Below are 10,043 nucleotides of genomic sequence, written 5' to 3'. Positions count from 1 at the left end.
AAGTAAGTGGTGCCTTTTTTTTGTTAATTTCGCGCATGTATCCCCGTCAAAAGCACCATATATTGTTATTGTCCGTTATCGTAGGTTTTGAACAGCGCCCCCATCCACAGATGGTACCAACCCCCCCCCCCCCCCCCCCCCCCCCCCCACCTATTTGATTTTACGGAGACCAAGTGTCCGGGGAAAAAAACGTGTCTACATTTCAGCACGGATGTGCAAGTGCCCTTTTAACAAAAAATGTACCCCCCTCAATAAAAAATGACCGTGCTACGCCACTGTTGGGTGCAGTGTTGCGTATATACTTGTGCATATACTTGGCTCGGCCCCGTGCGAGTGGTATAGCGCTCTCTGTAGCCTTTTAGAGGAAATTTACTCGGCATGTTGTTTAAAGTATTTAAAGTGAGTACTTGCGAAAAAAGTTCAAGTCAGTTAGAATCTTGTGCGTATAACATAAACTAATACTATGATAAATATATAGCTCCAAATCCATTGAAAGTTTCCTTTTTTGCGCTTTAAATAAGCACTAAGAATAAGAATCATAGCTACTTGTAGTAAATACGAACGGTTTAATTTAAAATCAATCATAAAGATAAACATTAAATCCATACGAATCGTGTAAGTCTAAAATGCAAATATGCAATAAAAACTATATCATACCATACCACACAAACATCAACACAAAATTAATGATAAAATCATCATGTTATGTGAATATTCAGCCTTTGGAATTGGTCAATACTCAACATTACTCAGCATGAATTAACAATGATAACGTTACATACAATTCTATACAATATCGCTTGAACATTGTCATAAATTGCATCGATCATTTTACAACGTAACAATTAATTGTTGTCCTTACTCAGCCTTCTGAATTGCTAAATTTGTCAAGATTATGATTGTTACAGATCTCACTTGAGATTCGCAATATTCTTGATAGACATTTTGTGACATGTAGACGTTTGGGTCTTTTGATTACATACGTGTGGTTTTGGTACCACTTTCCACATGGCTCTGGTCACTCACGGACTCTTTGAGTGACGTCTGGCCTCGACGCGAGCCGGACGTGTCTGATTGGTCGGCCAGGTAGCGTACGCGCCGTGACTTGAGCCAGGCCCTCCACATGGCCAGCACGCGCCGGTTGCAAACGAAGGCCAGGCAGACGAACGCCCCCTGGAGGGAGTTCAGGGCGATGTAGGGATACCAGAATAACTCGACGCCTGAGAAGGAGGCTACGAATCCGAAGACCCAGGTGAAACCCATGATGGCTGTTAACTGAACAGAGTGGATGAGAGGAAAGAAAAGAAGGAATTCTTCGTTTTTTTTAAAGTAACATTTCATGAAATAACCAAACTCGTCCTCGTGGCGTGTAAGCATCGATACCATGAGTGGCTTCCTGTGATGAAAACGAGGTTAAAATAAGGAACATTCTGAGAACAACGTTGGGAAACTCGTAATATTGAGAAACTGGCTAAATAGTTTTGGCCAGTCGACTGCTTCCTACAAGTTAAACTGAAACGAAGAAAGATCAATTTACATTTTTAGTCGGCTTTGAGCAATTTGTGTCATTTTCGCAGTTCTTTCTGCATTGTCTAGAGACTAGCCCGTTAAATTTGTTTAAATAAAAATATTATGTTTGTCCAAAATCTCGAAAACCGATCGAAAGTCAACGTCGAAAGAGAAAATGTATAGGAACAGAGGGCGCTGCTATACAGTAGTTATTTCGTAAGTTGTAAATGTGCACATTAGGGAAACCTGAAAACGATAGGCCTATTAATGATAATGATGATAAAAATGTAACGCATTTCCTATCGTTTTTCTTTACCTTCAGGCATAGTACGAGATCATTGTTAGGCTTCTTTGCCGCCGAACCGCTCTGCCCCTGGGTGATATTCATCCGCTTGGATGCCATTCGCGTCTTCTTGACCCCAGCCATGGTGAGAGAAAATAGGACCGCATTGGAGCAGAGAATCACAACAATCGGAACGCCAAAGGACAGCAGATTGGCTGTCCCGTTGCCGACCCAGCACGCATGCGCAGAGCCGTAGTGGACGTCAGCCTCTACGCAGTCGCAGAAACTCAATATGGCGACGGTGGCGACGATGAGGGTTGGCGCGCCCCAGCCGTAGAGGGCGTAGCGAAGGAATGACCTTTCGTTGGGGTTACTTAGACTGGTACCGATGCCGAAAGTGCGGTAGATGTCCACGGCCAGGATGTTCATCCAGAAGAACGCTGCGAGCCAGAAGAAATGGGAACCGATCGCGAATGTGACGCAGAGAGTAGGTACGTCAGTACGATCAAGACCTAAAATATAGAAAAATTCCCAAACAGTGTTTGTGTTAGCATACATTTCAGTTCACTTTACTCATTTTTTTTAATATCAGTATTGAATTTTTTTTTCAAGTCTTTAGGGCGCTGAATACTTATATACTTATAAGAATTTCGGAGCAGCGAGGCTACTTTCCTGGATGGGAAAGTCCAAGTTACTGGAATCCAAATAATTAAATTTTAGTGAGTATGAACGTATTTTATGCATGCAAGAAGGAATAACGCTGGCCCTCTATTGACGGATATTCAAAAACATGGCACTTGAAGGCGGTCCGCAATTGGTTTGTATCTGCTGTCTGTTCAGGAATACTACTTCAGCCATTTAACTTGGACACAAGGCTAGGCAGTTATTTTGTTTCTCCAAAGAGATTTTGCGATAAACCTTATTTCTTTTATCACTAAAAATACTGCCGACTTATGATGTATTCTTTTTTATGCATTATGCATCTCCACGTGATCTTTCAACTATATGTACGTTCACTTACCAATGAGCATTGTTAATTGGGCAAGAAAGAGCGCCGCCACCAGACTCATGAGTGCCCAGCCGGCTGCATTGCGACGCAGAGACGGGAACACGACATACGTAGCAATTGTCACCACCAGACCAATCAGAGACAAGCTACTGCCGGTGACGGTGAGGATGAAGTGGGCGGGGCCCCAATTCATGAAGGTAGGGGTGGTAGAGGGCGCCCCCGGTTGAAGGAAGTTACACACCTCCACGTCCCCTTTGGACTTTATCTCAAATTCGCCACTACGGAGTACGCGGTCGTGAGCCGTGAGTCTAATTGAGTCGTTGAGGGCGCCAGTGATTACGTAATCCTCTTTTGAAAATGTTAACAGAGGGCAATTGACAAACGCATCCGCGCAGGAATCATTCTGCGAGACCACAAAGTGTCCGGAGTCATTGTCCCGAACGTAAGCAACTTTCGAAGTGAAGACATGGTTAACATTGGACTCCTCCTCGGTATCATTTGACAGAGTTTCGCAAGGAGTTGAGACTGCCAGATAGTCTGGTCGAATTGTGTGGTTCCCAATTCGACTGGCAAAGCACTGACCGGAAAGCCTTTCGTTCTGGGCAATGAAATGGTCATCTGAGAGCGCCAGACTGTCGAATGACACGTTGACGTTGCACTTGAACACACTGCCTGACAGGCATGCGGGTGTAGCATCCAAGGTGGCGACGCCCCTTTTGCATGACCATTGGACACTAAAGTCGTTACAGAATTCATTTTCTCGGTTGATATTGTTTTCTGTCATTTCATTCTCGAATTCGCAACCGGAGACGATGTACCGATAATCTTTAGTAGTTTGTTGAGCAACTTCTTCCCCAAGTTCATTCAGTCGATTAGTGCTTTGAGCGTCAGCATCGTTGTCCAGACTTACCGTGACGGTGAGAGCGACCTCGACGTCAACCTTCAGGCTAGTTGACCCATTCTCAGTCTCGCGAATCCTCGCGCATCTCACTCCGCCGTCCTCTAATGCGAAGCCGTCCGGGCAACTCAGGTCTAGGCAGGATGACGAGAAGGGATCGTATATTTGACGGTGCGTACAGGCAGTGGCGCTGCTCACGGACCCATCTCGAGCAAGATCGCCACCGATGTCAGTGTGGTCGGAGAAAACCAGCAGAGTAGCCATTGAGCCACCAAATCCACTACTTTTAGACGAATCGCACAAGGCCCAAAGAATACCGGAAGGAAAAATAGGTGCGTCGTCGCATTGAACACAAGCGAAGTTACGGAAGGTCGTCCCGTTCCAAGCGATTGGCGCGTAGTACCGATTGCATAGCTCCAGCGTGCGGTGATCGCTGATTGGACAAGAAATCGCATCCAAAATACTGCATGTTCGAAGTGACGAGGCAGCTAAATAATCTGCATCTTCGTATTGGGGAGGGATGAAATACTTATTGAAGAAAAAGCGAGTCATACCCTGCCCCTTGGCGACCTGTAGGACCTGGCTGGTGTTGAGTAGTCCCCTGAAAGGAAACTTGCGTTGATAAGAGACGGTCCAGAAGGTGACATTTGTGTGTGGTAGACCGTGGCACATGGCGCAGTAGACGTTCCGGTAATGGCGTCCATCGGATCCTTCCACCGGTACGGCAGCAAGTCCGTCCATCCCGACCGTTTCTTGGCACAGTTCGGTGACCGTGGCAGCTCCAGTCCAGTCCGGCGGACAAGCAGCCACAAGACGGTACCCATACCGGGGTCTAGATACCTCAGGATCAAACTCATTCGTCTGGATGCACCTCAAGTCCTTTTCTATATTCTCGCTACCGGAACTTCTATCCCCGTAGGTAGCAGCGTCTCCGGCCGTTGTCACGCCGTCTTCGTCCGTTCCCACCACGCTATACTCCTCGACGTCCGGGCAACAGTCGCCGTACGTTACACACAGGGGGTCGCAATGACAGTAAAACCGCTGCCAGGGCGGTTCCCTGCAACCTGAGATTCTGCATGTGTGCCACGAGCTCCGCGCCTTCGGACAGGCATACGGTATCTCCCTCTCGGCCGGTGTGGTCGGCCCATCGGTTGTGTTGGGCAGCGTGGTATCAGCATCGGGGTCGGTTGGAGACGGAATTCCTGGGCAAAAGAAATCAAAGTTGGCAAAAGATATGAATTCGCGCGTGAACACGTATGTGGTATTACATTAGCAAATTTAAAAGCGATGTTGCACTTTGGAGGATCCTTAATCATTCCGGAAAGTTATGTGGAATTCAACCGTATAATCGTCACCTTGGAATAATCTTTAAAGTTGGTACACTAGGAAAAATCATCCTTGTGTCGACCCAAAAAATGTAACACTGTAGTACATTGATTGTTGAATTATCTTTTCGCAGTTTTCAAGGATGCTTCTGAAGTCAAAGTATGACATGGATGTGACAAAATAATAATAAGTCCTTCATGATATAAAATCAAACGCAATCAGAATCACTATTATGGCGGACTAAAATCTGCCATTGGCCTTTCTGCCGTCGGAAATGCAGAAAAGCAGATTGACTTTTTTTTTAGGAGCTTCTACGTCATTTCATGTCACTTGGTATTCGGTCGGTCGGTCGGTTGGTCTGTCCCCGATTATTGACCAAAAATAATGGACCAAAAATTGACCAAAAGCCATTCCACGGTCATATAAATTAATGCACTCTTGCCGAAAGCTTTCGGAAGACCGGCTTTATTTCAAAGATCGATGCGCATGCGAGTCTATTTTGCATATTATGCATAATATTATGTCTGTCCTCGAGAAATTGACCAAAAACGAGCCCCCTAAAATTCCCATAAAATATAACTACCACATTTTAATTAAAAAAAGCAAAACAATATAAATGAAATACTAAACAAAAACTGTTTGTAACAATTCATAAAGTTGTTTATGAAGGTTTTGTAAATGCAGACAAAATGTGCCGTTAATGTTATTGTCCCGTTGTGTATAGCGCTATATACCGCGCTATATAGCACGCCATTATGGGAACCTTAAAGGGCTTATTTTGGTAAATTATCGGGGACTAGCGCGAAAGCGCGGCGTGATTTTCGCGTGGGACGGCGGCCCGGGCTTGTTGTACGCACAATCATTTCATGTAAGACTTTCATGCGAGACGGCCAGAGCTTATTGTGCACTCGCACTTGTTTTCTGCTATTTTGCCTTTCTGCCACACCAGAAAAACAGAATTTATGTAATAAAATATACTTTTCGATATTTATACTTTTCTTCTAATAGAAAAGCAGGCTTTCCTTTTTCCTCGTTTGCTGGAAGATGAAAAGTGGACATCTACTACATCCGCTCTTCCCTCGTGAGAGGGCTTGCACCGAACAGTAATTTTTGGTTCTTGGTTCTTGGTTGGTTCTTCTCCTAAATACTCCACGTGGGAGTTTATACAGGAGGCCAGAAACACCGGGGCAAACCCCTTCTCTTAGCGATAAGTGTTTACTGGGTTCTTTAACGTGCATTATACAACACACGGGACCTACGGCTTTACGTCCCATCCGAAGGTCGAAGCAATAATGGTTAAGTGCCTTGCTTAACAGCACAAGTGTCCGCCGGCGGGCTCGAACCCACGCCACTGTTTTCCTCTGAAACACCAGAACATGAGTCCGGTGCTCTTAACCGCTAGGCCATCTAAGCATCTTTTGCACGTTATTTCGTCAACCCTTATAAACCATTCATATTTCAAAAGTTACTAAATGCAGTGAAGAAGAGAACAGCTGCTGTAAGTTGGCATCACGTGACCACATCATCCAAAATTGGTTTTAAAAAAAGTCACACGTTTCATATAAGAACAAAAAAAAACACTTTTACGTTACTGGGCCCACCCAAGTAGTTAGCGATGTTTAAAACTGATAGGTGTTTCGTGATGGCAGGGCTTTGATTTTGCTTTAGGGAAACATTTAAGAAAGACCCAGCAGGAAAAACAAATGGTCACCACAGCGATGCACCGCGAATGCACACGACAAATGTTGATTCACATGGTTGATTCAACTGCAAAATGTGCAAACATTAATTGAATTTTACACCAAAAGACACTGTTCAAATCTGAAGAAAAAACCCCACCAGGATCACTATAAATAAAAGAAGAATGCTTCAGGTGTTTGAATGACAACAACGTTTACACTGCAAAAAAAGGGGAAGAGAGTCCGTAACCCGTAAGCCCATAACCACACAGTCGCTGACCACATTTCTGCCACCTATGTAAAATCTGCCTTTTGGAATTGGTAAAAAGCTGAAAATAGAAAACAGATGTTGTCGAAACGTTCAATCGGCCTACTGCTTTTCTGAATGGAGAAAAGCGATGACCACTTTTTGTCCGCATGATTAGAACCTGCTTGTCACAGAAGAAAATGGAATCTTTGAAAACGGTCTGTCTGAGTTTCTGCTGATCGAGCAAGATACAAATTTATTTATTTATTTATTTCAGATGTCTACTTTTGTCAGCCTGCAGCAGCAAAGAGATAAGTAAATCGGATGGAAAAGTGTTTTTCGGGTAGCAGAAAAGCAGAAAAGGAAAAACGTAGAATTTCAGTAAAAGGTAATTTTACTTTTCGGGTTGCAAGGTAGCAGAAAAACCAGAAAAATGAAATCTTCGTAAAAGTTCAAATTGCCATTTTGCTTGTCTGACAACAGAAAAATAGAAGTCCATTTTCGTCCTCCACAATACTCAATGCACCTCCGACCTGATTTGGTAGACGGCAAAATACTCTTTTACTTTTTACAAGCCATGCATCGAAATATTGATTAAAGGGCTCCGGACAATTTTTTGATTCTAGATGCTCTCTGTGGTGCGATCTGAGGCAATTTCTGACCACTTTATAACCAACATTTTTTTGAGCAAAAGATCTTCATTTAGGGGCCATTCAGAATTTTCAATGTTTTAAAATTTCGATCTTTTTTCCAAATTATTTTGACCCACCCACCCACCCCTAATTTCGATTAATAAAAAACTGAACATGTACATCATGTAGGCCTACATGCACTTGCATGTACAGTGTAGGCATACATAAACTTGAACATGTACATGTATACCCATGTACATGTATACATGTGTACCCATGTACTTGTGTGTCTAGTTCAGTGACGGCGTGAAGTTGTCGGTCTTCCTCTTTTGCTGTGGTGGCCTTCAGTTTTCTTGTGTTTTGCCAGCTGATATGCTGTTGGGAAAGACAGGTTGCAGTCTTGAAAGCCACCAAGATGACCGTGGTTTTGTCATTTTCTGGATTAGCCCCATAAATGTGGCAAATTTACTGGACTGCCTCCGTAAATAAAGGTTACACTGCATGCATGTACAAAAACATGTCGAACTTTGTCAAATTTTGATTTTCACATTTAGACTTATAGTTTGTAGTTTATTTTTGCTTTAGAAGCATACTTACCCTCTTTTTAGGCTAATCAGAAAGTGCTGCCTTTTCAGGTGTCTATTTTTTATGGAATTTCCAGATTCGTTTACACACGTTTGCGTATCAAAATTTCAACATGAAATTTTTCGAAAAATAGACATCTGAAAAAGGCAGCACTTTCTCATTAGCCTATAAAGGGGGTGAGTATGTTTCTAAAGCAAAAATAAACTACAAACTAAGCCTAAATGTGAAAATCAAAATTTGACAAAGTTCGACATGTTTTTGTAGATGCATGGTGGCTGTGTGGCCTTTATTTACGGAGGCAGTCCAGTAAATTGGCCACATTTATGGGGCTATTTCTGGATGAGGTGGATGACATGTGACATTCGAGGTTGTGCCTGTCACGTGAGGTAGCTGAGAAAAACATTCCCTCGTACCCCCCGCCCAGTTTGCAGGGCGGGGGTACGAGCGAAAGAAAAACATCAGGTTTGGGCAGTCATCACATCAGAGGCTGCGGTCCTCGTAGTCTTGGAGTCCAGTGGTTGAATAGTCCAGTTTTTATAGCGATTGGTAATCGACACCCGCGGCGTGTTATAGAGCCGATCTAGTACATCTGGTACCCTGCTGCCTCTGCACAGCCTAACCGCTAGAAACGCCCGGCATCCAAGTCTACTGAAAAACCACCTCCCTCTCATGCCACAGTGGGTCTATACACGTACATGACGTACATGTACAGTACATACAGGGGACCAAGTTGGAAAAGAAACACGCATCGCGATATCGGAACGCTTGCGCGTTGTTCAGGCAAGTCAAAAGATCAATCTTTCTTTGTTTTTTTAAATCTTTTTTCCATGGAAACTGAATTTCGATTTCAATTATTTAGCTTGACCCACCCACCCACAATTTGGAAAAAGATCGAAATTTTAAAACATTGAAAATTCTGAACGGCCCCTTAAACATCATTTTCGAGTTTGAAGTATTTTTATCAGCTATTTCTGAGCTGTAGAATCAAAGAATATTATATAGTGCCTATATACTACGACTTAAAAAGGGTGTATGTGTGGGTGTGTGTGTGTGTGTGTGGGGGGGGGGGGGATGTCCCCCTCGTCCCCCACCGATTGACGCTCATGATCAAAAACATGCAGGCCTATAATGCTCACTTTATTGGTGTTGTATACTTACCTGTGGTACCTTGCGCGTTTTCGCAACAAAGACTCGCGACGATCAAAAGAGACATCAACTGTTGAAGACCAGCCGCCATTTCTTTTCAACCGTGCTGCCGATGGAGTCGGCCCGTTTCAGCTCACTGGAATACCGCAACTGGAAACTCCGTCGGATTTTGAAGCATGCAACTTGGCGCGCTGAGTATCATCAGGTAATTCTTTCTGTAACGGCTGCTGGTCAGTCTGGTGTGCAAGTGTGCTCTTCCAACGAAACACGACCGAAAAAGTAAATTGTTTTCAAGAAACTTGCCTATGTATGCTTCCTCGGCAGCTATCCTACTCGTGTGTGCATGCGAGGCGGGCCGTGATTGGTTAATATCTGACAATTTCCTTCTTGAAGATACAACGCGTGAAACTTGCACATTTCGTGAAGCCACCGCGTGTTAATAAGCGCGCGCAAAACGGCCGATCGACCAATCAGAGGCTCGGTATAAAAACAGCCAGCCCAGTCGTACTCGTCTGCTCAAAGCACGAGCTCAAGGAATGGAAATCATTTCAAATTGGCAACTAGAAAGCACTCAGAGAGCGCAAACTTCCACCAAGGCTGAACAATTTCCCGCCATATTGTCAGTATACACCATACAGCTATATTAATACAGCTCTATGGTATACACTCAAAAGAAATACTCGCATGGACTTCCAAGCATGTTGCACATTAAAAATGTCAACAGGACTG

At 43.9% G+C, this 10,043-nt stretch overlaps 1 protein-coding gene across 1 annotated transcript; it reads right to left on the bottom strand.

The window, feature by feature from the left end:
• Positions 1-311: 311 nt before the first annotated feature.
• LOC119736827 lies at positions 312-9,405 on the bottom strand. The gene is made up of 4 exons (XM_038210836.1): positions 9,327-9,405; positions 2,814-4,901; positions 1,826-2,304; positions 312-1,275 (listed from the first exon to the last, which is right to left on the bottom strand). Exons 1-4 carry the CDS (start codon positions 9,403-9,405, stop codon positions 976-978), a joined length of 2,946 nt encoding a protein of 981 aa, XP_038066764.1. The 3' UTR covers positions 312-975.
• Between the last annotated feature and the right edge of the window lie 638 nt (positions 9,406-10,043).

Source organism: Patiria miniata, unplaced genomic scaffold (assembly GCF_015706575.1).
Source record: "Patiria miniata isolate m_02_andy unplaced genomic scaffold, ASM1570657v1 HiC_scaffold_3, whole genome shotgun sequence".
NCBI classification, from domain to species: domain Eukaryota; kingdom Metazoa; phylum Echinodermata; class Asteroidea; order Valvatida; family Asterinidae; genus Patiria; species Patiria miniata.
The sequence above is the reverse complement of the archived record's forward strand: the minus strand, read 5'-3'. Positions and strand labels throughout refer to the sequence as shown.